This window comes from Symphalangus syndactylus, chromosome 10 (assembly GCF_028878055.3).
Source record: "Symphalangus syndactylus isolate Jambi chromosome 10, NHGRI_mSymSyn1-v2.1_pri, whole genome shotgun sequence".
Taxonomy (NCBI): domain Eukaryota; kingdom Metazoa; phylum Chordata; class Mammalia; order Primates; family Hylobatidae; genus Symphalangus; species Symphalangus syndactylus.
This window is the reverse complement of record NC_072432.2, coordinates 87,152,142-87,180,112: the sequence shown is the minus strand read 5'-3', so window position 1 is coordinate 87,180,112 and position 27,971 is coordinate 87,152,142. Positions and strand designations below refer to the sequence as shown.

Sequence of the window (27,971 nt, the reverse complement as noted above, 5' to 3'; positions counted from 1 at the left end):
ATATTGTTCTGTTACCATAATGCGGTGTGATAAGTTAAAGTATTGAAAAATCAGGGCAGAACTCATGGAAATGGTGAGAATTCTTTTTTTTTTTTTTTTTTTTTTTTTTTTTTTATTATTTTTCACACTTATGGCTGAAGAGACTGAGGCTCAGAGAAGAGAAATGACTTATCCAAGCTCACCGAACTCTGCCACCCAGGCTGGAGTGCAGTGGCGGGATCTTGGCTCACTGCAACCTCCGCCTCCCGGGTTCAAGCGATTCTCCTGCCTCAGCCTCCCGAGTAGCTGGGATTACAGGCAAGTGCCACCACGCCTGGCTAATTTAATGTTTTTAGTAGAGACAGGGTTTCACCATGTTGGTCAGGCTGGTCTTGAACTTCTGACCTTGCGATCCGCCCGCCTCGGCCTCCCAAAGTGCTGGAATTACAGGCGTGAGCCACCGCGCCCGGCCAATGGTGCGAATTCTTGACTTAGGGTCAGAAGAATTCACCAAAATTAACGTCTCCCTCTGCCAAATAACAGCCAGTTTCAATTTCTGTACGGCCTCTCCGCGGGAGTGACAGGTTTTCTTAGATGCCGCCGGGGGTCTTTCGCGGGCTGGTGGTCTGTCCCCCGGACTCGTCCATGTGTCAGGCTCAGTCCGCAGCTCAGAGCGCAGCCCTGTATTTCTGTCTGATGTCTAGGGCATACAGATATGTGTGACGGACAATACTCGTGGCATTCGAAGCCTCAACAGACATTTGTGACTAGAGGAAAGAAGTGTGCGAACTGCGAAACAAGTGTGCGGACTCTGGAAAAGAAGTGCATTTCGAAAGTGGGGAGAGGATGGATCTTCGTAGGAGAAATAGAAATTTGCTCCCCACCAGAAGGTTTGCTGGAACTGAAGACGCGGCAATTCTTAATCCAGTTTCCTGAGGTAGGAAACAGCTGGCAAGAGAAGTCCCAGTCCGAGTTCGGCGCGAACTAGACAAGTGTCGTGGGACAAGTGGCGGGAGACCCGGCCGCGTGTCGCCGGGCGCTAGGGACGGACGCACTTCCCTACTTCCAGCAGCGGGTACGAGCCGCCCCCAACTGCGCTGCCCTGCACGATTCTTTGGGAAACACTTCGCGTGCTTTGTTTCAGACGCCGACCCATCTTTCTTGGTGGGTCTCCAGCTCCACCAATCCCGCCCGCCAGTGGGCGGGGTTTCAGGGTCAAGGTGGACCAATTTCCCAGCTTCGCCCCTACACGCGCTCTCGGACCCCTGGGGGTGACTGACAGCAGCCGGGCCCAACCCGCTGCTCCAGAGCGTGGCCTCCGCCAGGGGCGTTACGGAGACAAGGCCCCAGGACCAATCGTATTGGCCCATGGGGGCGGGGCCTCGTTGTCAGCTCCAGACCGGCGCTATGGGCACTCCTTTTGTCAAATGAGAGACGCAGTGGGGCGGCCCCTCAGCCGCAGTTTAGCCAATGGAGAAGGCGAGATGGGCGGGCTGGGAGTGCCCGGCGGCGGATCCTCAGCTCTGAGCCGAGGTGCAGTGAGCTGGTGGGGGGACCGCGAGGCGAGCGCGGGAGCCTGGGCGGCGAGCCGGGTGTGAGCTGCCTGAAAATGCACTCGGATGCCGCCACTGTCAGTGAGTAGTGGAGAGCCAGCCAGCGGGCCGGGGCCGGGGCCGGGCGGCTGCCAGCACTAGCCACTCGGCTCCCACAGTCCCCGCCCCACGCCTCGGGTCCCGAAACGCGCCGGGAGCCCCTGACCGGGAACCACCCCTTCCCCTCCCGGGCCGGGGCGGGCGGTGACGCTGCGGGCGGCGTGGGGCGGGGGCGGGCGTGGGGGGAAGGGACCGGCCTGCGGGGAGGGCGGAGGTGAGGGGGGTGGGGACTGGCTCTCTTTCAGTGTTGGGGGAAGGGAGGGCTGGACGTGCGATGAAGGGCCAAGACCGGAGTGTCTGGGGTGCATGGAGGTGGAGGCAGCGTTGGGCTGTAGCGGGCAGGGCCGGGGATGGGGGGGTGGCACCGGCGGGGAGAGGGAGGGAGCGAGCGAGCGAGCGGGGCACAGGGGTGAGGATTTCCAAAGGGCTCAGCGGTGCGGGCGGCTCCGTGAGAAAGGCGGGTGAGTGCGAGGGGGGCGCGGGGGCGGGGACAATGGGAAGAAGGGCTGGTTGGCGGGGGGCGGGGGGGGCGGCGAACAATGGGGTGGGGGAATGGGGGCAGCGGCCGAGCGGGGCAGGAGGACGGGCGACGGGACGAGGGCTGATGTAACGGGAGAGCGATGTGGTGGGAGGGACTGGGGTGTAATGGTAGTTGGGGAGTCCGGCGGGGCGGGAGGGGCGTTGGAAGGGCGGTGGGTAACGGAGAGTGGTGGGAGGGAAAGATGTTGGGGTAATGGGATGTGGCAGGTGTGGAAGGGTAGGGCGATTGGGAGGAAGAGGAGAAAAAGGTGGGGAGGATTTGGGGTGGCAGAGTGGGGGCAGGGGTAGAGAATATGAAATGGGGGTGATGAGCCAGTCGGGGAGGAAGGGGAGGTGGGGCGGAGTTGGGCAGGAGGACTGTCACGTCCAGATTCGGTCCGGAGCCGGGCTAAGGGGGTGTCAGACTGTGCTTAGGGGAGGTGCTTCCTCTCCTCGTCGAGGCAGGGTCCTTTGAGGGGGGGAGTCCAAGCTTCGGGGTGCGGAGAGAGGAGGGGGCGGGGCTGAGGTGGAGGAGACGGGGTAAGTGCTCTAAGGTTGGAACTGGCCGTGGCTCCCCCCGGACGGCGGGAAGCGAGGTCAGCGCTGGCGCGGACTCAGGCAGCAGGACTAGGAGGCGGGGCAGGGGTGCGGGCTGCCGGCTTTCAGCCGCGGGAGCCAGAGGGGTAGGGCCCTGAAGGCCGGGTCGGGGGCTTGGTGCCGGGGAGGTGTCGGGGTCCCTGGCAGTCCGTGGGTTTGGTAGTCTGTGACGCAGTTGTCTAATTTCTGACTATCAGGTGTGGGGATTGGTGCCATGGAACCCGCTTCCCTAGAGGGATGGCCGGGCCCTAGGCCGCGCGCCACGCCCGGGGGGGCGCGACTTCTCCCAGGCGTGCTGGGAGGGCGCTTGAGGTGTTTCCTTTAGGGTTTGTCTCCAGTCAACGGGTGTGATGGGGAAAGGCGGTCCCGCGGAATTCTGGGACTTGTAGTCGCGGCCGCGCCGGGCCGCGGTTGGGTTGGGTGCACGTGGGTAACTGTGGAAACGAGTCCCGGCATGCAGCGCGTCCTTGGAGCCTGCCTGCTCGGCGAACTCGTGCTTTATTCCCCGGCCAGCTCCTGCGCGCTCTCGGGAGGCGGTTGAGTCCCCAGGGACGAAGCGGCTCCCCAGCCCTTCTCCCTTGCGAGAGGGAGAGCCCACGCCAGGCGCAGCCCTCTCACACTTAGGTTCTTGGTCCCCAAGTGAATTTCCCCCTGCGTTTTGTGTCCTTACTTGTGGAATAAATGCTTGGTCTTGAACCATCCTGCGCACAGGTTGTGGGAAAACATTCAAGATGCAACACAATGTAAAGCAGCCGTTAGAATGGTGTATTTAATTATGGCATCCAGTGTGTGTAAGCACTGGGTTCAAACATTGCCTTACATAAATATGAGAACACAGTGGAGGTACATGTAACCCTTGTAAAGATAATATAAACTGTGTGTTGGTATTTCTTGGGGTGTTTGCAAAAATAACTGTCTTGAAATGAGTGATGGAGGTGGCTTAATGGAATTTAGGGTGGCAATGTGAAGGTGAGCAAAGGTAATATGTGACGTCTTCAATTTTTGAAGAAGCTTGGAAAGCAAATGAGAAGGGAAGAAAACTGTAAAAAGTGGAGAACCTTAAGACTTTTTGTTTGCTTGTTTTGGTTTTAGCTGCAGGCTGCAATTCCTTCTCTCCTTAGTATTAGAAACCTTCCTCTCCATAGGTAGACTCCCTAAACATCACATCCTTCAGCAGTTCCCTTTACTGTTTACAAGGAAGGGACTCCAGAATCTGTAATGTAGAAGGCTAAGATTAATGCAGAGATGATAGATTTTTGTATGTAATATATAAGGTATTATGAAACTACTGGCAACATAGTCATTAGAAGAATATTGTAATTTTTCTGATGATAAAAATATTACCAAGAAGTCCTAAGATTTGTAAATCTTTTGGTGTGGTTACAAATATACTGAACTTGGATACTTGATTGTTTGATGGTTCTTTTCATAATGAGTGAAAAATTGGGCAATGTGTGTGGTGTTCTTGTGGAGATCATCTATATCTATCTGTCATATTTGACTTAATCGTGTGGTGAAATATCCAGAAAACTCTTGGTAATATATAAGTATGTACAAAAATGTGCACTTAACTCTGGAATTTTTTTCTTGCAGAGGGTAAAGTGATGAGGTTGAAAAACATGCAAGAGCTATAATTGTCTTCAAAATGGTGTTTTTAAAGAAAATATGAAGCTAGTCATAGCTTTCCATTTTTCTTTTGTTCTATTATATCCCAAAGGGCAGGTGCTTTTTATACACATACAGCCCACCTCCCTCCATTCCCCAAAGCCCCAGGCTCCTACACACTTTCTGCTCTGGTTTTTAGTTTCCTTTTTGATTTTTGGCGCTTGGGGAGGTCCTTTATTTTCTTGTGAACCTAGCTGTGCATTTAAACAGATGTTGCTTACACGTTATCCAGAATTTTTGACTGTTTTATATTAAGAAGGATTTTTAGGTAATCTTGTCTGTAACATTGCCAGAAAAGAAGGTCTGCCTCATTTTCTCTATCTTAGTGGCCTTCACTCTCTTCTTCCTCTGTTCTTAACTCTATGTACCCCTACTGGCACTTAATCATATTTTTTCAAACTTTATCATTATCTTCTTTTCTGTTTTTATGTTAAGTTGCTCCCAGCAGCTCTTCTTGGCTTAACTACCTTCTTCCTGGCCACATGTTTACATTATTATCTCAATCATCATCTGCTAATTATAACTAATAATTAATAGCTAATAATCCTGCTAACTTAGCAGCATAAAAATCAGCCTGTGAGAAACTGACCTCATGATGATCTCTGTTGTATCAGTTAGGATGCCTTTGCCAATACAATGCTCAAATTAATGGCTTAAATGATAGGGCTTATTATTGTTCGGTAACAAGAAACCTAGAAGTAGTTGGTTCTAAAGCTGGTGCAGTGGCTTAATGATGTCATTAAGGATCTAGGTTCTGCATCTTTTTCTTCTTCTATTAGTGTTTTAGCTTTTATTCCTCAGGCTCATTTGCCTCATGTTTGCAGTATGGTTGCTGTAGCACCAGACATCATGCTTGGATTGGAAAGCAGGGAAGGAAGGTGCATATTTCCTTATAACTCCCTGTTAACAGAGAAGTCTTTTGCAGAAACTCACTTTAGAGAGTTCCATTTCAGTATCATTGGATTGAACTGATCTCATGCCACTGCTAGCTGTGAGGGAGGCTGAGACAGTGAATGTCTGGCATTTACCAGCATCTCTTGTAAGATATGGCCTTTCATAGGGTGGAAGAAGGGTGAGAAGAATGTGCTGGGTTGGCAGCTTGCAGGTTATATCCCTGAACCAGCTACTTTGGCCAGCTGTCTCTGGCTTGGTCTCAACCTTTATGTTGATTTATTTTCTGCCTTATTCTAAAAGAATTAGGGGTGACTTGCTAAATATAGATAAAATCCTGTCAAGGGAAGGAAAATTTATGTATAGACTTGTAAGGTACACAGAAACACTTGCCATATGTTAGAAATATTTGGCACTGAGCTTCTTAATAATCAAAACAACGAAGAGAACAAAACTAATAAATTTTATTCATTTGGTAAATGAAACTGCAGTAATTTTAATAACCCACCCTGAAATCCTGGACATTTCTTATCCTCTTCTTCCCTGGTCAGTGGCAAGGAGAGATTGCATCTCTTCCTATGCCCAGCCTCTCTTTTCCATACCTATTGTCATGGCCTTATGTCTGAGACAGCCTTTCTTACAGTGTTATAATAACCAGCAATACATTTTTCTTTCTTTTTTGTTTTTGTTTTTAGAGGTTGAGTCTTGTTATGTTGCCTAGGCTGGACTCGAGCTCTGGGCTTCAGGGGTCCTTCCACCTCAGTCTCTGAGTAACTGAGGCTATAGGTGCACACCACTGCGCCTGGCTCCAGCTGCCCTCAGTGCTACTGTTTTAGAATTTTTCTTTACTGTGCTTCCTCTCTAGCAGACTCTCCTTCCATGGAATCTCTGAAGCAGTGCTTCCTTCTGTTACTCAGTTTTATGTTACATAACAATAGCTGCTTGTTTACTTTTATTTCCCCTCCCCAATTAGATTATTATCTTTTTGAGATCTGGGACCATGTCTTACCTAGTATCCACTGTAGCATCTAGCATGATGCCTTGCATAGCTACCCAAATATGTATTGAATTGAACTTAAATGGTCAACTATTGAATAACTTGTGCATTAACTAGAAAAATTAATTCTTCCTGTTGCTGTTGTCTTTCAGTATCTTTAGATTTTTCTTCAAGGAACACAAGCTATTCATTTTTTGCATTTTTTAGACGAAGTCAGTTGTATGCAAACTAATATAATATTTCTTTTTCAAACATGCAGATATCAGTTTTAGAGAATGTGGCATGGAGAAATTCTCAAGGAGAGAGTAAAATGCTGGTGATGTGCTGAGGGAACAGAAGGAGTGTTTGTGAATGTGCACACGTCCATTTCTGGTCTCTCGTGTCAGCGTTCTACCTGCAGAAGGTTAAGGCAGCATTAACAGGTCTGATGTTAAGGGGCCTAGAGTGTTTGTCCTTTTCCCTTCTTTTTGTTTTATATCTATATTCTGGTCCTAAGGATTTATTTCTTAAGTTAACAATATAGTGAGATCGCTGAAAGTCTTTCATCAAATATACAGAGCAAAATTTTCTTTGATGAATCTGACATAAATGCTGGTAAATTTTTATAGTTGGTCAACTTGAATTGATGTTAATTCTTCTCATAGCTTGCTTTTTTTCTTTTGAAATTTACATTAGGAAAAGTACCTCTTGAGAAGTATTCTAAGCAGAACATGTATTTTAAAATGTGTTTTAAAAAGAAAAACATTGAAATGATTTTAAATAGAATTAGGTATTTTAACAATCATTGTATGACAGTTTTAGATGTAGCAAAGTATCTGCTACTTCAGGTTTGAATTGCTTTTAATCAGAAAATGCTGTTAATGAGTTATGTTCAATCTAGGAAGATAGGCTTGTCATTTGTAACTAATGTACTGAATAAAACACTAGATATAAAAAAGACCCCTGCCCTCCTCAAATAGCATTACCTGTGGTATGATTTATTTTAGTTCTGCCTTTGAGGATTTTTTTTTTTGCTTGTGAAATTTTTTGCTGGCCTGTATCAGTAGATTTGCAGAGACGGGGAGTAATCCATTTGTGCTTTTCCCCCTGCCCCATCACCACAATTGTTGGCTTTTAACATATGTCATCTTAGGCCTCCTCCATATTAGTTTATGATTAGTGTCTGTAATGGACACTGTCAGTCTTATGAGGCCCTGACTCTTGGTCTGATTGGAGAATTCTTACCCTAGCAGGCAGATCTTCTCAGACACACTCACCTGAGACTGTGAACCTGAGGCTGGAGGCAAGGAAAGAAGAGTAGCCCATGTGGCCATTTTCTGGGGGGATGCACAGTGGTGGCTGCTGTGCTTCTAGAGGCAAGGTCTAGTTGTTGCTGCAATGATGATGCAGTCTGCTGTGTGCCCTTAGGCATTGTTATGGCCAGGGGGAGATTCTGTGAACTAATAGCCACCCCCCTCTTTTTTTAAATCACTTTTCTGTTTAAATTAACTAGAATTAGTTTTTGATGCTCTCAACTAAGAATTCTGATACTTCGGCATCCAGACTTGTCACTGTCGCTGGTCAGATACGTGGTAGAAGCCCTTGTGAAGAGCAATGATGTATCTTTTTCATCCTGGTTGCTTGTACATTCTGGTCAGAGGTGACCCAGAGGACTGGAGGAGGACACAGTCGATATCAGCTGTGGGTCTTGGGAGCTGTGTTTGCTGGTGGTCAGGCAGGACTCCGAACCACACACTAGCCCAGCCCACTGGGTCTCATCATGTGCCACTCTTTACTGCTGCTTTTTCCTAATTCTTTGTCCCCCAAAAGTTGGGATGCCTGGGAGCTAATACATAACTCCTTGTGCATTTTTTTTTTTTTTTGGCTCTGATGTGGGAATATTAGCTACAGAAATATGTGTGTGTGCGTGTGTGTGTGCGTGTGTGTGTGTGTTTTAGTGGAATATTTATTTTGTTTAGCCAAAAATTACATCTGATGTACCAAATAACTTTTTAGTCAACATTATTTAGGTATAATTTTATGTATTATAAAATTATAGTCATTTTAAGTGTTGTTTGGTGAATTTACTAAAGATATAGAACATTTCATTACCCCAAAAGTTCCCTTGTGTCCCCTTGTAGTCAGTGCTTCTCCGAACCCTGCCCCACTACCACAATTGTTGGCTTTTAACATGTTACCTTAGGCCTCCTCCATATTAGTTGATGATTTGTCACTTTGCTGTTCCTGAGGATATTACAGTATAATAAAGGCATGATAAATCTCTCGTTTTTACTGAACTATGAAATCCAAAGAAAATCTATCAGTGCTGTATAAATTATCAATCTGATAAATAATACTTTGCCACACGGAAGTGTCTTGAGTTAGATGACTTGTTCTGGTGAGCGGCTTTCCAGTGGATGGCTTTTCTGGCTTCTCTGTGGCCTGTAGACATGCAGGGCTCGGGTTTTCTCCCTGGACGTGATGATGTCTTTTAATTGTTATCTGGGTCAGGTTGGGAGGCAGGAAAGCCAAAATGGCTGGATTCAAATCCTTGCTCTGTCATCTCCTAGCCAAGGGACTTGAGTAGAGTTACCCAGCTGCTCTGTGTGCGCTTCAGAGCCCTCGTGCCTAAAAATTGCCTATTGAAGGCTGTTCAGTCGCCAAGTGTTTATTGGGTATCTACTATGTACCAGGCCCTGCTCTTCATATTTCATGAAGTTTTCCTTTTAGCGTAGGGGAGGGGGCAGATAATAACAAGTAAATTGTGTAATATGTCAGATAGTGATAGGTTCTGTAGAGAAAAACAGAGCAGGGAAGGGGTGCATGCAGGCACCCCTGTGTGCAGGCGTCGGGTGGGGTGGAGGGTGTTGTAATTTTAAATAGCGGAGTCAGGAAAGGCTTCACTAAGGAGATTTTAAGCTAAGCCCTGATGGAGGTGAGGGGTCATTCCAGGCAGAGAGAACACAAATGCAGAAGCTCAGAGTGGGGAGCAGGCCTATATTTGAGGAACAGCAGAGGCTGGGGTGCTTAGAGTAGAGTTGTGAGGGCGGGCAGAGGGAAGAAAGTAGGAGGCAAAATAATAAGTGGTCCGAAGGATTAAATGAGATGAAACACATAACATGTTTTTGATGCTTACAATTACTGTGTGATGACAGTCTCCTAGATAGGCTTTAAAAAATAACTCTTGAGAAGAAAAGGTTATAAGAAAGAACAGAACCAAATGAGGCATTCCCTCACTCATCCATTCAGCAAACATTCAAAGGGATTTTTGCTGCCAGGTGCTGCTGTCACAGGCAGGTCTGTGTGGGGGAGACCGAGGCTTCAGGAGCTTCCTTCAGTGAGTTCAGTGTGGAGACAGAAGGAATGGATGCATGGGATGATGATGCCTGCTAGGTTAGATGGATGCCCAGCGGGGCTTTGAGAACATGTGGGGAATGGTTAGCAGTTGTCATGTGAGTTTTAGCTTTTGAAGTTGGATTATGTGAAGAACAGGATCTGTGTGCATGTGCAGGTGGCGCGTGGGGTCAGGCGGGAGCTTTCCAAACCCAGCGACAACATGGCATGGTGGGGACAGAGAACTGTGGCAGGAGAATGGGTGTTTGGTAGGCTAGAGTGGAGGGGAAGGTGAGGTGCAGGGCTAGGCAGGAGCTGGTGGCAGGGGTGGGGTCGGGGGCAGTGGGAAGAACTCAGAAGAGGCACCGGGGAGAGTGTATGAGTGGAAGGGAACTGAGAGAAGGAAAGAGAAGTCCGAGCTGGGACACAGGGAGGGAGGAGGAGCAAAGGGGAATGGGGAGGGACTAACGAATTCAGTGATGATCTTGGATTTGCTTCAACTGCTTTGCCTGTATTAGCTGTTTTAATCCTCACAGCAACCCTCAATAAGTTAGGGACTGTTATTATCTCCATTTTACAGATGAGGAAGCTGAGGTGTAGAAAGGTTAACTCACCTTCTCAAGGTCACACAGCTTATAAGTGGTGAATTGAGATTCTAACTCAAGCATTCTGACTCCATGATCTTGGTAACCCTCTACTGCCACTGAAATCATTCTTAACATTTTGTTTGTGCTTTTCATTGAACCCTGATTGGAACACTGCATGTATATTGGAATTCTTTTTTTTTTTTTCTTTTGTCACTGGCTTATGAATGATGATGACAGAGCCAGTTGATGTGATTATCTCTTGGTTCTTTTCTTCTTGGAATGAGTCCCAGCAGGATCAGGATCTGGGATTTCTGAGTCTTTTCTTTCCCATTCTTCTTCATCCCCTCTCATTTTTGCCGGTTTGCTTACAATGAGAGTAGGCATTTAAAAACTGATTTTAAGTGGGAAACTGAAGAATTGTGGCAAAGTATTTGCATACTCTTAACTAATGAAATAGTCATTTTTAGTCTTCTTAGATTTTATTTAAATAGACTTGTTATTTTTAAATATAGGAGATCTCAACGACATTGCAGCAAAACTAGAAAACAACTACTAACTTCATTTTTACATAACATTTTTGAAATTATTTTTCTTTTTTTTTCCTGTAGGTAAGGGTAAGTTTAATGTCTTGTCCTACATATGCAGTTCCCAAAATTAAACCACAGATCACTTCTTAATTATTAATTAAACAGGAAAGGGGATAGTTGTACATTTAAGTCCAATAGCTAGTGAATTAGTAGTTTTAAACACCATCACTTTGTGATCTCTTCTGCCCTGTCTTTTTGTAGTTCTAGGTTCAGTCTGTCTCAGTGTCTTCTACGTTCTAATAATAATAGGGATGAAAACAATTAACGCTGATTGGCACATAATATGGACCAGCACTGTGCTAAGTGCTTGACATGCACCATCGCATTTAATAATCCCCACAGTAGCCTCGCAAAGAGGGTTCTGTTATTTCGGCTTTATGGCTGAGGACACGGGCACAGTGAAGTTTGGAAGCATGTGCAGGGTCACTCAGTTAGGACTCAGTTGGAGCTCTGACTCCAACCCAGGGCTTTATGTTATCAGAGCTCATTGACATTCTTTAACCAAAATCTGGGCTCATTTAACATTAGTGAGATGAAAGGATTTTTACACTGAACCACCCAGTGATTCTGTGTTCTTCAGTGGGTAGCACAGATTATTTGTGCTCGTCTTCAGTGGGTAGGTGGGGTGAGGAGAATGAAGCTAGGGCCCTTTGTACCATGTCACATTGGGAGTGCAGCCAGACCGGGTGTCCTGAAGTGACTGAGTCCCTTGGGATAGCACCAGCAGGCACAGGCAGTGTGGTGGGCGATGGATGGATGCTGCCTCCCTTGGGCGGGTGGTTTCTTCTCCCAGCCCCTTTTTTGAGTCCTGCAAGAGGAAGAAAAAGCCAGCAGCAATATGCTTGGATAGCTTTAACTTTAGATCTGTGTTCAGTGAAAATGCTGAATCACTTTGAATGACCTGTTCCCTTATCAGTTTTCTCCCTTGGCTTTTGGCTTTTGTGCCTTGTAAATAGCGAATATTTATTGATGAGAAGAATGAAGTTAGTTAACACCTTCCTCACCTGCTACTTTCAATTCTTTTGGTTTTTACCCTGCTTTTCAGCTCTGCAATCTTTCTCCTGGACCTTGGCCTTTTCATTGTGTGCTGATAGGGTATGGTGAATGAGGTAGATTCCTGTCTAGCAGTGCTGAGGTTGTTCCAGGAGTGGATTGGCTACTAGCAGGCCAGGGATTGAGTTGAGAGTCGAGGATAGAATCTCCTTCTCTGGTTGCATGTTAGAATCACCTGGGCTGCTTGAGAAACACATGGCGCCCCACACCCATTTTTATTTAATTGATCTGGATTGGGGCCCTGGTATTTGCTGTTTTTCAGTCTTCTTAGGTGATTCCACTGAGTAGCCAGTGGTTTCATTTAAATATTAATAGCTTAATTAGGAAGCTGGGTTTATTTTGGGCTGTGGAGATGGGGCTCAAAAGATACAGCAGCTCCCCCATAGGCACTGCACTGGGCAGGTCATGCAGACCCTTCCTACTCGCCTATGACATAATAGTCAACTCTTGGTAGTGCTTCCCCTTTTCCATGCACTGTTTGAAGCACAGTGCAGCATTAACTCATTTAATGCTCACGATATCCTTATGAGACAGGCACTGTGATTATCCATTTTGTAGAAAAAGAAATTCCCACTTGTAGCCATGAAGGACATGTAGCCCATAAACCTAGGTTTTGGTTTTTCCTAGATTTACAGTATAGAAAACATTTCAGATCTTTGTGTTTTAATAATTTAGCCACAAATGTGAATGTATTTGTTTTTACAAATGAAACTGAGACCTGTGCCATGTCATATAGCTAGTGACTATCAGTTAGTATACAGAGTTGTAAATTGGTATTGTAAATCATTTAAAACACTACTTTTTTATGGTTTTGACATAGATTTTACTTTATGGTACATTTTATATTTCAGGTTATTTGAGATGTACCTCATTTTTAAGGGGATCTTTTTTACTTAAAATTGCATTTTGTACTTTTTAAAAACATATGTACTGTGATCTTTGAGTGCATATTAGATCTTCACTGACCTGTGATCTGACCTGCCTCTTCACATTCTGGCTACTGTAACCCTCTAAGATACTAAGCAAAACTAATAGCAGCATTTTAAGCATGCTCAAGTCCTGCCATTGTAAAACCCAAACTTAGCACTCCTTCAAACCCACATGCATTTCTAGTCTCCCCTTTATAGCCAACTTACTGAACAAGTTGTCTTTGCTTGACATAGTCTGTATTTCTTCATCACTCATACGATCCTCAGCCCACTTTGTTCTGGTCTCAGTTCTGTCATTGCAGTCTTTGAGGTCATGGAGTAACCTCCATGTTGCTAAATTTAGTAACTATTTTTAAAGCATTTATTCTCCTATTTATTGGTACCTGCCTTGTGCTAGGTTTGTGCTGTTGTAGGTACAGGTCGAATGTCCTTTATCTGAAAATCTGAAACCCAAAATGCTCCAAAATCTGAAACTTTTTGAGTGCTGACATGACACTTAGAGGAAATGTTCATTGTAGCATTTCAGATTTTTGGATTAGGAATGCTCAACTGGTGAGTATAATACAAACAACAAAACCTGAAGAAATCTGAAATCTGAAATGCTCTGGTCCCAAGCATTTCTGATAAGGGATACTCCAAAAGATACTGGGATAGAGTAGTGAATAAAGCAAAAGGAAGTCCCTATCCTCATGGAACTTGGGCTCTAGGAAGAGTGACAAAGACATAAATAAATATTTAACATAATGTCAGGATCGTGAAAGACCTCCTGTTGTATGACTCCACTGATATAAAATGTCTAGAATAGGCAAATCTATAGAGACAGAAAGTAGATTAGTGGTTGCCTAGGGCTGAAGAGGGGTGAAGGGAGAAACGGGGAATGACTGCTAATAAAAAATATTTTATTATTGGATTGTGGTGATGTTTGCACAGCTCTGAATATACTGAAACCATTGAATTTTACACGATAATGAGTGAATTGCATGCTATGTGAATTATATTTCAACAAAGCTGTTAATATCAGGAAGTGGTAAGCGCTATGAAAAAAATCTAAATCCACTGGGAGATGGAGGTACTGTTTTGCATAAAGAAGTTAGATGAGACATCTCTGATGAGGTGACATTTAAATAGATATTTCAGGAAAGATAGCTGTTGGGCCTGTAAACGTCAAGGGTCATGGAGGCTGAGGGGCACAGTAAATGCAAAGACCTTGAGGTAAGAATTCACTTGAATATTCACGAATTGTGTGGCTAGAATGGAGTAGGCAAGGATAATGGAATGGGATGACTTAGGTCAGATCCTGTAGAGCCTTGTGAGGACTAGAATTTTTTTTCTTTTATGCTGCAGTAGCAAATACAACATCTCAGTGATTCAAGTAAAAGGTTGTTATGCATCCTTTGTGGGTCGGAATGGGTCTCTGCTCCACATCGTTGACATTCTCATCCCTAGTCTATCTGAAACCCATGGGAAAGAGGGCATGTGTTTCTAGAAGGAAGGAAACAAGGCAAATCTAAACAGTGGCTCCCAACCACAGTGCAGCCTTGGCTTTAACAATTCTTGTTTTCTTTTCCAATATCACGTAGTAAAATTGACTTTTCAGGAGGCTGAGCCATGTGACCCATGGCTTGAAACACCCTTAAGCATTCCCTGGTGAATCCCAGTTAGAGAGGCAGATCCCTGTACCTCAATCGTGTTCTTGTTCTGTTCCAGAGACATTTAGATGAGTGCCAAGGTTAGATGGTAACCTTTAATTTTGTCCAATTTTGTTTTGCTTTTTTGGCAGTAACATGGTCACTATTTTACCCTTTCCTTCTGCCGCCTTTATAGGTTTATTTCATCATTTTCATCGTCATCGAAAAGCATTTATTAAGAGCATAATACTGTTTAAAACTTTTATACCTGAGAGAATTGTTCAGCTGTAGTTTAATAATAAAAAACTTTGATGATGCTTTAGTGACCAGAAGAGTGAATTGTGCTTAAAAATAGAAAGTTAACACTGGTGTTAAATCTTTTCTGTACCATTATTTCCCTGGGGGAAAAATGGTGAATTGTTTCAGATTCAGCCAGTTTTAAAATTTTTTTCTTTAATATTAAATTACTTTAAGTGTGTGCTTGCTTATTGACAGCTTTGGTTAGGAAATGCTGCTGCTTTTTTCCTATTACAGAGTATAAAGATAGATTGATATTTTTGCTTTTATTGGAAATAATTGAAAATGGAAGAAGTAGCCTTGGATTGGGAGTTAGAAGATAGAGTTTTGCCCAGCTTGGCCATAGCTAGCTCTCTGACTCCGCTCAAGCTAATGAAATGAGAATTGGACAGAAGAACGTGAACCATTGAGTGCCTCACTCACTCTCATCTCTCACGTGCAATCCTGTTTTTCCTTACACTGCAATCACATTTTATATAGAGGTTGGTTCTAAAGTCCCTATGTAAGGTGAAGATCATTCGTGTTAAAAATACCATTGGAAACACTTGCAGAAGATTCCCCTTTGGAAGCTGTCTCAGAAGAATCCAGCACAGCCCATTCCTTCCTCCAGCATTGGAATAGATCTCTGGCTGTTTATTTGAGCACCAGTTGAAGCATCTGGCCTCGGCTTCAACTTCAGTTTAGGGACCATGTTTTATGAAAATACATCACTTTAAATACTCCACTCATACCATATTGTGAGACGCACAAAATCTGATTGGTATGTGGAAACTGAGACCAATGGAGTGACTATTCATGTGTCATGTCTCGTGCTCATTAAGTAGAAGGGGGGGGGTGGGCAGTTAGTGAGACAACTGAAATTTCTTTTCATCTTGCTTCTTTTTATTTTTTTGACCAAATGAGAAGAGTTGAATTTGTGTGAGCTAAATGTCTATTTTCTGCAACTCCAGTGTACTCAGAATCTCTCCTCTCCACTTTTACAGCCAGTGTCTAACTTACGGCCCTAATGCTTTCCCACCTCAGTCACTTCTAGTCATCTCCATAAATGGCCACTCTAAATTCAGATCACCCATCATCCTTGCTGCACACTTGTCCTAGAGTGATCTTTTTAAATAACTCTCCTGATCAGAACACCTCCATGGCACCAAGACTCTCACAGGTGTGCTCCTCAGACTTCCCGCCAATGTTTTCCTGTACAGAGTTTGGTGAAATAAGTTGTTTCAGGGTCCTGGGAGCACAGCTTGATGTGACGATTATGTTTGTTTTCATGTAAGACTGTCATATTATTGCTGATTAGAATTGATGCTGCTGGAATGTGCCATTCCTGTCATTACGTTTGCATGGTCTCTGGTGTCCCTGTTTGAAGTACAGATCCTTAGGAGATTAAATCTAAATGCTCAAGCAGGATTCACAAGTTCTTCATTTTCTGATCTTTGCTTTCCTGTTCAGTCTCCTCTTACCATGACACTTCTCACATTTGAAGATCACTTGAAGTGCCCTGAATGTATTGAATTTAAGCCTTTGGTGCCTTTGTATCTGCATTTATTCATTTGTTGAATATTTATTGAGCACCTAATATGTGTCAGGTACTGTTCTAGGTATTAATATTATGGGATACAGCAATGGGCAAGTTTTAAGTCTTGGCCCTTGTGGAGCTTACATTCTAATGGGAGAGTATGATGACAAATATATAATGTTGGATGGTATTAATGCTGTAAAGAAAAGCAATGCATGGTAAGATGATAGAGTGAAGACGGGGCTCTGTTGGTCTGGCAAGGTTATGTAAGGAGGTGATTTTTCAGAATTTTATCCTCAATTGACAAATAATTGTATATATTTATGGAGTGCAATGTGATGTTTTGATACATGCATGATTGTGGAGTGATCAAATCAGGCTAATTAACATATCCATCAAAGGTGATATTAAAATGGAAACCTGATGAAGTATGAGAGCAACCATGTTATTATTAGAGGGAAGAGGGCTCAAGGTAAGGAGAACAGCACATGCAAAGGCCCTGAGGTGGGAGTGTTCTTGGAGTGTTAATGGAACAGTAGGAAGCTCAGTGTGGCTGAGTAGAATGAACAAGGGGAAGACGGGTAGAAGATGAGATTGGAGAGATTAGTAGATGCAGAGTGTACAAGGCCCTGAGCCCATAATAAGTTTTCTTTTGCTTTGAACAGCTTCCCCTTCCATCTGTAACTGTTGGGTGAGGTGGAATTAATTTTAATTTGTTCTGCATGCTAATCAGTTGCCCCTCTGTTCACTGAATTATTATGTCTTCTCCATTGAGTTTGAAATGCCATTTGATTGTATGTTATGTATTTGTATTTATACATATATGTTTATCAGCTCTCTGTCACTGATTTTTCTTCTTGCACACATAGCATAACATTTTAATTACTGTACCTTTATACCAGCTCTTGGCAAACAATGGCCCATGGGCCAAATCCAGCCCTACCACCTGGTTTTTATAAATAAAGCTTTATTGGAAAGCAGCCATACTTATGTATTGTTTATGGCTGCTTTTGAGCTACTATGGCAGTATAGTTGCAACAGAGACTGTATGGGCCAGAAATCCAGAAATATTTACAATCTGGCCCTTCACACAGAGTTTACCAGGCTCTGCTTTATACTGTGTATTGATACCTGATAGGGCAAGTTCATCCTCATTCTTTTTCAACAATTTCTTGGCAGGCCTAACATGTTTATTTCTCCAGATGAACTTTAGAATAAATCTGCCAGGCTTGCCTGACTTCCTTCTTTTCCCCACCGCTTTTTAGGTGGAGAACTGGGGAGCCAGCAGAATAGGAATTTTGATTGCATCAATTTGTGGTTTAGTGAAGGGAGAAGTGATTGCTTTACAACGTTGGGTCTTTCTATTCTAGAAATATCTCTCTACGTGTATATCTTTCAGTAAACTTTAATTGTTCATTCTGAACAATAAAATCGTACATATTGGAGTTTATTCCTATATGTATTCTTGCTTTTTGTTGCCATTATAATTGCGATCTTGTCCCAGTTATATTTTGCAAGTGACTATTTATGGTATAAAGGGAAGTTTTTCCTTTTTATGTATTTAAATTCTGTTTCTAACCCTCTTATGAGAGTAAACTATTAAGACTGTTAATTTTTGTTTCTTTTGATTGACAGTCATTGTCTGAACTTACGAATAATTGTTTTATTAATGTTTATGTCTCTGCCTATATTGTGGAGTTCTCTTACCTATAGTAGTTTGGGGGAATGGACTTTGACACCCTCAGTGGCATTCGTTTTTTTTTTCTTTTGTGTAGGTCACAGCAAATGGTAGTTAAAACAAGCAAAAACGATAGACTGGATTAAGAAAATGTGGCACATATACGCCATGGAATACTATGCAGCCATAAAAAATGATGAGTTCGTGTCCTTTGTAGGGACATGGATGAAACTGGAAAACATCATTCTCAGTAAACTATCGCAAGGACAAAAAACCAAACACCGCATGTTCTCACTCATAGGTGGGAATTGAACAATGAGAACTCATGGACACAGGAAGGGGAACATCACACTCCGGGGACTGTTGTGGGGTGGGGGGAGGGGGGTGGGACAGCATTAGGAGATACACCTAATGCTAAATGACGAGTTAATGGGTGCAGGAAATCAACATGGCACATGGATACATATATAACAAACCTGCACATTGTGCACATGTACCCTAAAACCCTAAAGTATAAAAAAAAAAAAAAAAAAAAAAAAAGAAAAAAAAAAAAACAAGCAAAAAAAAAAAAAAAACCAGACAAGTTTATGCTCAATCAGCAGTTGCTGGTAGTTTTAAGAAAATCCAGAAGATAATGTAGGCAAGCTATTTATCAAGCAGGCTGTGCCTTTGTAGAGCTGATTGCTGGTTTTAATACATATAGAGTTGCCATGTCACACAGGAGAGTCAGACTCAGCACTGCTTTACTTTGGAGAGCCGTTTGATCATGGAATGCAGTCAAAACCTAGCATTTATCCTTTGGAATTGAAATATGAGCAGAAGGAGATTTTTATCAATCAGTGCTTTCCAGAATACGTTCTCAGTAAAGCATTTGATCTTTACCCTTAACATCTATGCCTTAAGGAGGTGAAATCTACTGTAGATTTCAAGGGCTATTACTTGCCATGAGCACTGAACAGATGAACTGTAAATCCAGTGTGTGTTAACCTTTGTGAATCTATCTTTTAGTGACATTTTTGTCTTTTTTTCTCCCGAATTTGTCTTAACTTCTCCTTACGTTGATGAGACGAAAGAAAAATTATCCATGTTACTGATTTCACTTCTTCCTTTTGCTTTTTTCTTTTTTTGGTTGAAGTGATGATGATGTGGTAGCAATAGAGATTGGATATAGAAATGGATAATTGCTGACATATATTGTGTATTTGTGAAATGAACCTGTTTACTCTTGTTGCCTTTAGTAAAGTAAAACTTCATACGTGGAACCTGATTTTAAACATAATATCTGCATTTTTGTTCCTGTGTGTTGTGATTATCTGCAGTCAACATTATGAACATCAGTTGCTGGTATATGAGTAGCAGTGCCATTCTTCCATTACTATAAAGAAATACCTGAGACTGGGTAATTTATAAAAGAAAAGAGGTTTAATTGACTCCGGGTTCTGCAGGCTTTACAGGAAGTATGGTGCTGGCATCTGCTTCGCTTCTAGAGAGGCTTACAATCGTGGAGGAAGCAGGAGAGAGAGAGAGAAAGGGTGAGAGGAGATGCCACATACTTTTAAATGACTGAACCCCATAAGAACTCACTCACTGTCTCAAAGACAGCACTAAGCCATGAGGGATCCGCCCCCATGATCCAAGCACCTCTCACCAGGCCCCACCTCCGGCATTGAGAATTACAATTCAACATAAGACTTAGGTGGGGACATATCCAAACTATTTCACCATCATAGGCTAAAAGATGTACCAGGCCACCTGCCTCAATTACAGAGGAAGCTCTGACCTTGGGATCATTGATGTAAGGCGAGAATTGGACCTAGGAAAAGTTAGAGACTATTTTAGACAGCTGCGTGGTATGGAGAATGGTATAAGTAAATATAGTCGGAATTGATGTCTTTTATTGAGCACTTACTATGTTCCAGGTATTGTAATGGGTACCTGACATACCTAGGCATTGTAATAGGTGTCTGATAAATATTTTCAACCATACAACAACATTATGAAGGAGAATTTTTTTATCCTCACTTTACAGATGAGAAAATTGGGAGTTAGGTTAAATAAACTGGTAGACCTGAGATTTGAACCAGCTGTTAGACTCCAGAGTCAGGTTGTGAAGCAAAGTGGATTTTTGACAGGAATAGAATGGTTGTGTGTGTGTGTGCGAGTGTGTGCACACATTTGAATTCTGTTGGGTATAGGAAGGGCAGTGGGCAGAATGTGGGGTTGGAAGGAAGGGTTTTTGTGGAGTGAGGTGGTGAAAGATGTTTGGAGTATGAGTTGGGCCCAGCTCACGAAAGTCCTGGAATTCTAGATTGAGGATAACTTGTGTTTCTTGTCTTTTCTACTTCTTCCATATTTATATAAAGGAGGGAGAAAGATATAACAGTTTTGGTTTATGTAGATTCTCTTATGGGAATTTTGGGAGTTTAATTAACAGCAGGGTGGTGAAATGACAAAGGCATAGCCTGGAGAGTTAGAAGAGACCTCATTACTGGAATGGCTTTTGGCAAGCCCTTTTTTCTCTCCCCTCCCTTACCCTCAGTGAAAAGAGAATCTAGAGCCTAAAGTTTTCTCAGTTTTTGCTTTTTGTTTTTTTGGGGGCCCAAGAGTTTAACTTCATATTTTAAGGTGATAATGGAATGTATCATTTGTCTTCCTATATTTAAGCTGAGAGAGTACAAAAAGGGGGCTATGGCTTGGTAGTAGATGGGGTGGAGGTGCAAGAGTTGGATGTTCAAGCTCCTCAGCACCTCTTGCTGGTCCTGAGAGGCCTCTTGGTGGCGAGAGGGCTGTTGCTTCTAGCTTCTACCCCTGTTCACGTTTAATAAATATAAATGTAAATAAATAAGTATATAATACACATACTTTTCTAAACCTCTGTGCAGTCGTATTTAGATGAAGAATCCAGATTCTGAGCCACATTATGTCATCATTTACCTTAAGCATGGCTAGGCTATTCGGATGCTAAGCAATTCAAGCATGTCTATATTGGAGGGCCATTTAGAGCTTGAGGCCCTGCTCTGGCTGTCTCTCAGCACAAAACGCTGGTTTTGGGGACCATTCTAGATGGCTATGACTGTGAACAGTGCACATGCACATGTATGTATACAGGTATGGCCTGCTGTTCCTGACACTGCATGTGAATGTTAGGGGCTGTGCTTCTGCCAGCCCCTCTGCCCTGCAGACCTACTCAGAACTGGATGCCCAACAAGCTTTAGAAGAGAAAGTAAAGCTCTCTAACTGTGAACAGGGAGGCCAGCTTGCTTTCAGGGTTCAGAGTAGCAGCCCAGAGGATCCAGCCCAAGCACAGACACCTGATATTGTAGCACCTGCTCTTTGGATCTGTTCTTTGGATCTGAAACGTGTCCTAAATAAAATGTTTCAGTAAAGGGAGCTTTTTTCTTTCTTTCTTTTTGTCAGAATGGTATAACTTGGAGAGTTACAATATCATTTCATGGTCATTTTCATACTAACCTTTCATAAGAAAGAAGGAACTAATGTAAATCCTGATATTTTATGAAAATACTTCCAGTGGTGCTTATATATGAAATTATTAATAAACTTTCAGCTTACATTTTTATTGCCTAATATATATGCAAACATACTTTACTTGAAGTTGAGGCTGCGCGTGGTGGCCCACACCTTTAATCCCAACATTTTGGGAGGCTGAGGCGGGAGGATCACTTGAACCCAGGAGTTCAAGACCAGCCTGGGAAACATAGAAAGACCCTGTCTCTACAAGAAAAAAGAAAGAAAAATTAGCTGCGCATGATGGTGCACACTAGTAGTCCCAGCTACCATGCAGGCTCAGGCAGATCACTTGAGCCTGGGAGGCTGAGGCTGCAGTGAACCATGATTGCACCACTGCACTTCAGCCTGGGCAACATAGTGAGATCCTGTCTCAAAAAAAAGGAAAAGAAGAACTAAATACTAATGTTGAGATGCTTTTCTATCATTTTCTTGCCATGAGCTTACTTTATTGTACCAGTAATTCTAGGGAAGAGAGGGGAAAGTGAACATTTCATTTGAGACTTATCTTTCTATTAAGTTCAAGTTCACTGCTGGCAGGATTTTTCAACTACTGAAGTACTTTTTGTTTTACCTTAGAATTCACATGAAAATTTCATGAACTTTAACATTTGGTTGGGAATTTAACTTTATTGTCAGACTATTTCTAGGAGGTAGGTCACTAATTGCATGTTTTTAAAAAACTTTAGTGTCAAATTAATTGAGATAGTATTTAATTATATCAAAACATTTGTTTATTTTCTGAGTTTGTTTTTTTACGGTGTTGGAAATAAATGACGCTGACATTTTTCATTTTTCTTTTCAAGATTTTCAGCTGAACTCTCATCTCTCAACACTGGCAAATATTCATAAGATCTACCACACCCTTAATAAGCTGGTAAGTCATTCTTTTAAAGACAAAATTACCAACTGTTTGAAGTAGTCATTTTGTGTAAGTGTATTTGATAAAAATTTAGATTCTAGATATTAGGATATCAGTTGTTTATGAAAATGCTAACAGTATGTGATTTCTTGGTAATAACGAACATCTTTCTTTCAGAACCTAACAGAAGACATTGGCCAAGACGATCACCAAACAGGTATCTGTAAATGCTGGCACTACTTAATTTTAAATAACTTCTTAATATAAAATTAGGAAAGAGAAATACTAGCTATCAATGCGCTGTGTTGTCATAATGTACACCATTAACAAATTGTTCCTTGGCTGAGGTTGTTTTTCAGGGAGTAATGAAGGCAGCCATGTTATAGCTTCTTCCCAGTAGGAAATCTCTTCTGGAAGCACTTTTTAATGCCTTTAAAAAGGCTCGGATTCTCTTATAGTTTCAAGATACCATTTTTTTCTCTACTGCAGTATTTTCATTTATACTAAAAAGGTGCTACAGTAATGCAGTTTGAAAGGTAGTCCACAAATATTTGAGAAATTGAGCTGAAAAATGATTTAATATGGTGTGTATGTGTGTGTGTGCATGCACATTTGTGTGTATGTGTGTGTTCATAGTTACTAAAGATTTAGGAATCAGAAAATTGAAGCTTGATTAGTATAAGTTATCCTCTAACCCTGTGGTTCTCAGAGTTTAGCTGGCATTATAATCACCTGTGGGAAGGCCTTGTTTAAAGTACAGATGTTAGGTTCTACCCCAGAGTTTCTGGTTCTGTAGACTTGGGGTGGGGCCCCAGAGCTTGCTCCTATGTGATGCTATGGAGCTGGTCTGGAGACCACACTTTGAGAACCACTTCTCTCAACTGTTAGTAATCATAAAGTCCAGAAACTTGCATTTGATCTATAGTTACTAAATTCCCAGCAAAAATTATTAAAACACATTTTAAAGTTTTTGAAAATGGCCATAGTAATAGATGAATTGAAATTTGTCTTAGTCTGGGCTGCTATAACAAAAATACCTTAAACTGGGTAGTCTATAAACAATAGAATGTGATTGTTCATGGTTCTGGAGACTGGGAAGTTTAAGGTGAAGGCACCAGCAGATCCTGTGTCTGGTGAGGGTCTGTTCCTCACTGAAGGTGCCTCTTGCTCACTGCATCTTAACATGGCAGAAGGGGCAGGCAGCTCCCTCAGGCCTCTTTTATAAGGGCACTAATTCCATTAATGAGGGCTCTACCTTCCTGACCTAATTGCCTCCCAACTCTACCTCTTAATACCAGCAGACTGGGGATTAGGTTTCAGCATGTAAATTATGGAGGGACACAAACATTCAGGCCATAACAGTGCTTGTTGGGGAATTTTGAATAGCACAAAAGAAAATAGAGTGAAAAGTGACAGTCGTCTTTTAGACAGCTATTTAGACATCTATTTAGATGACTAAATAGAGTGAAAAGTGACAGCTGTCACTTTCTGCCAGCACATGGTTTAACATTGGTTCTTTCAGACTTTTTTTCAAAGCAAAAACTCTTTATTTTTAAGAAAAAGGTATGATTTCTCATTTTCTATTCTTAGCAGAAGTTTTAATTCTTTCCAGTGGATCCCAAACCTCCTGAACCTCTTTCAGTGTCATCCAAAGCTTCGAACTTCTATTTCTGGATAAAGAATTTGTTCACAAATGAACTGCAGTTCAATCACCTTTTTTGACTTCAGACTTTTCTTTGCCAAAATTAAACAGTACAGCACCAGCATTTCCTCTGTAATCTTCCTTTATGATACCACCTCCTACATCTATAAAGTGTTTTGCAGCCAAGCCAGTGTGGAGCTACTCTTCCACAACACCTGGAAGGAGGAGCTATCTAAATGTCTGTTCACAAGAGCTTTCTCCATAGGTGGTATTGTATCATCTTAGGCACTGTACAGGTCATAGCCTGCAGCCTGTGCAGACCCTCAGGTCAGGCCGTGGTATGCTTGGAAAGCTGGGCAAGGCAGAGCTGCATGCTGACCTCCTCCACAGACCAGAGAGCTTGCTGGGGGAAATGGCAGGTATCTCTTTAGAGAAGGGCATGGCAGAACGAGAAGGTGAGCGAAGGAGGGAATGAGAGGGTGCAGGATCCGTTCTCACATTTGTATGCATACATGTATGTTTATAGTCGTGGTTTTTAATTTAGCATTGGTGATATCATACTGTACATGTTATAGTGTGTTTTTCTTTTACATTTAATGGTGCATTTTGGGGACTGTTGAGATTTAGGACTGTCCCTACCTTCTCCTCTAAATTGGTTCAGAATCAATTGAAAATTAGGTGTAAGATGGAGACTGAAGTAACAGTGTTTTTGGAAAACACAACTTAGATGTGCAGCAAGAATGCACAGGACTTTAAGCATTTCACCTGAATCACTGTCACAACTAGATAAGCACAAGCCAGCATACCTGCTGACCCTTCACACCCTGCACTATGACAGTGGAAGTGTTCATACTCTTTCAGCTTGCTCCACTGGCAGGCACATCTGAAAGGGAGTTCAGAGGGGTTGGGCTCTCTGCTCATTTCGGGCTCTCTGCTCAGTTCAGTCTCTCAGTGCTTATTAGATCAGGCACTCCTTCTTCTAGGGAAAGGAGTGAGACAGGGAGGCAGAGAATGCGCTAGGAGTGTCTAGGAGTTCAGGGGTACTAAGGGCCCCTTCACCTGATCCTTCCATATCAGTAAATATAGATCAACTCAAGGACAGTCAAAAACAATTTATTTAATAACTTTAAAAGCAGTATATTTGCATGGTTTTGAAAGAATTATTGAAAAAATATAAAATAAAAAGTAAAGATTTCTGTCCCAGTTTATCACCCCTAGCTTCCATCCTCCACTAGTAGTCCACGTTTGACTTTCCAGAGGTAACTTAAGTTTCTTCTGTTTGTTAACCAAATGATGATGATGATGATGATGATGATGATGATGTATTTTTTCCTTAAATACAAGTGTACATTTATATTTGCCGCTTTTTCACTCAGAATATCCTCGAGATCTTTTCATATTAACACATTTATAAAGCATCTGCTTTCTTTTTTAATGGCCGTGTAATTTTCTAATCCATGGATATTTTATAATATGTTTCTTCAGCCTCCTGTTGATTTATGTACACTTATGCTAATGTGTTTAACTTTTAGCCACCACCAATAATGCAGGAATATAACTTTTGGACCAGTTTTAATAGTCCTGAACTTTTGAATTAGATAAGTATTGTTACTATAGTAATTTTGCATGTAAATATTTAACCCAAAGTGTGGCAGCTGAAATTCAGTTAAACAAAAGTATACTTGGACTCATGCCTCCACTTTTGCCTTGGTTACAGTGGATATGTCCAATACTGGGAGTACTTTTCATGGGATTCTTGGGGTGTTGCTTCGCCAACCGGAAACTTCTGTGGCTGGTGGCACCTTTTGCCTGAGTATTGCCTGTGTCTGCTGGGCTCCTTCCACCCACTTGGCCAGGCAGGCTGCACTCAGCTCACGCTACCGGCCTGGATCCCACACCTGCCAAGTGCGAGTTAGGCACGGAGCGGCGAGCAGTGTGTGGGTGAGCGAGCACCCGCTCCAATCACTGCACACAGCGAGGCACGCTGGCTGCTGCAGTGGGGCTGGTAGCTCCAGGTGCCAGCACAGGCGCCAGTACAGGCACCAGCTCTGTGCGAGGCTGCAGCTGGACCAGATGTACTGCATGTGGCTTCCACTGCGGGCACCTGCACCTGGATGAGGAGAACAAGGTGGCACCCGGAAGCTTGGAGACACCAGGAACCATAGAACCCCAAAGAGGGTGTCACAGCGCTGGCTCAAGGAGCCCATAGGTCTGGGCTCCTCAGAGGGCTGCAGCTCTTCTCTCTTCACCGCCCACAATGTGGCAAATGGCAAGGGATGTGTTTCAGCCCTGTTTGTGTTACAGCTCTTTTAGTCCTGCCATTTGGCAGATCCTGAGTTTTTGTCCCGCATCCAGGAAGAATGAGGTATGCAGACAACTGGAGGGTGAGCAAGGTGTAGAGGAGCCTCATTGAGTGGCAGAACAGTTCTCAGCTGACCCAAAGTGGGTAGCTCTTTTCTGCAGGCGGGTGCTCCCGACATCCTATGCAGCCCTCAGTGGAGAGGAGACCTGGAGTGAGTAGCTCCTATCTGCAGGCAGGTTGTCCTGTCCTCTGCCTGAGTCTGGCAGACTCTGAGGTTTTTAATGGGCTTCAGAGGGGAGAAAGCACGTGCTGATTGGTCCATGGGCGGCCATGAGCTGGCCTGGAAAAAGCACCATAAGTTCTCACTCTAGTCCCTGGAACTGGCAGCCCAGCCTCCAGGCCTCAGGCCATTCCAGGCTTGAAGTTGGGGATTTACCGGGGACCCACCCCTTTCTGCCCAGAAGCCTGCTTCCTGATGCCATTAACCTGCCATCCATGGTGCCCACGGTGCTCAGGTTGTTTGTGCCAAGGGGCACCTGCAGGTCTGTGCCAAGCTGCTTTCAGCCCCCCCTCGGTCTCCCCCTCATGCTTGTTGGTGCCCAAAGTTTGAAGGGGGCTGAGGTGGCAGGGGGCTTGTGTGTCAGCGTTGCCTCAAGCATGTGCACACCTGGTCAGGTCATGACAGTGCTTGGGCTCAGCCTCAACTTTACTCTGATATTGGACAAGGCACCAGGAGTGGGGAGATGCCAGGAAGTGGGAGCAGTCACTTTTGAGGCTGTGGGGGCAGGGGGCCTTCCCAGTCCTTGAGAGTGCAGGGATGCCTGGGTCCGCAGCCGTGGCTGGGCGAATGCAGCTGTGCCTGGGAGGGCGAAACTCCTGCCCCCACAGCTTAGAATGGGGTGGAGCTCCTGCCTGTTCCCAGCTCCGTGGAGTGTGCAGCCCCTGCTGCTCCTCCCCCACTGCAGCCCACCTCATGGCATTGATTGCTCCAGATGGGCTGCTGCTGCCGTCAGTATGACATGCTGGTTTATTGCCTGGTACCTTGTAAGTGCCCAGTCAGTGTCAGTTAGTGTTAGTAATTTCTTGGAGTAGTCAACTTCATTAACATTTCCCAACTGGTTACAGCATCCCTTGTGATTCCTGTACCCAACAGAGTATACTTTAAAAACTGAGCAACATAAAATCTGTGATGTTCAGAAATCTGAGATAGTTGAGTCATTGTAGTACTTCTTTGAGTCTCTCAGCCTAACAGTAGTCTGGGCAATGCTACTGTGTGTGGAAGAGCCAAACCTAAGTCACAGAGGTCAGATATCTTCCTGCTCTGCCTCCTCTCACGCCTTTCTTTTGTGTGTCCCAGTCTTCCTCCCACCAAAAGGAAAAAGAGAGAATGAATTAGTGGCTACTCTTGGAGAAATAGCACAAAATAGGAGTGAATTTTAAAAAGCCAATCAGGCTGGGTGTGGTGGCTCACGCCTGTAATCCCAGGAGTTTGAGAGGCTGAGGCTGGTGGATCACGAGGTCAGGAGTTCAAGACCAGCCTGGCCAACATGGTGAAACCGTGTATCTACTAAAAATACAAAAATTAGCTGGGCATGGTGGTGCATGCCTATAATCTCAGCTACTCGGGAGGTTGAGGCAGGAGAATTGCTTGAACCTGGACCCAGGGGGCCGAGGTTGCCGTGGGCTGAGCTCACGCCACTGCACTCCAGCCTAGGCTACAGAGGGAGACTCCATCTCAGAAAAAAAAGAAAAA

General features: G+C 43.6%; 1 protein-coding gene and 1 pseudogene across 12 annotated transcripts in view; one reads left to right on the top strand and one right to left on the bottom strand.

Moving 5' to 3' along the window:
* Positions 1–1,385: 1,385 nt before the first annotated feature.
* Positions 1,386–27,971, top strand: part of DCUN1D4 (defective in cullin neddylation 1 domain containing 4) — a 74,354-nt gene continuing 47,768 nt past the window's right edge. For 5 of the 12 annotated variants that reach the window (XR_010114109.1, XM_063611247.1, XM_063611251.1 and 2 more), the window contains exons 1-3: positions 1,877–2,092; positions 22,219–22,289; positions 22,452–22,491. Coding sequence is in view for 9 of the 12 variants with exons in the window: in XM_063611247.1 (XP_063467317.1) it covers positions 1,906–2,092; positions 22,219–22,289; positions 22,452–22,491 (298 nt within the window). In the remaining 3 variants the exon portion in view is untranslated. Of the gene's footprint in view, positions 1,614–1,859; positions 2,093–6,559; positions 6,723–21,984; positions 22,066–22,218; positions 22,290–22,451; positions 22,492–27,971 lie in introns of those variants that run through there. The other 7 variants (XM_063611249.1, XM_063611257.1, XM_063611255.1 and 4 more) reach the window with 6 other exon arrangements.
* On the bottom strand, positions 23,873–24,372 carry LOC129491044 (deoxyuridine 5'-triphosphate nucleotidohydrolase, mitochondrial-like; annotated as a pseudogene).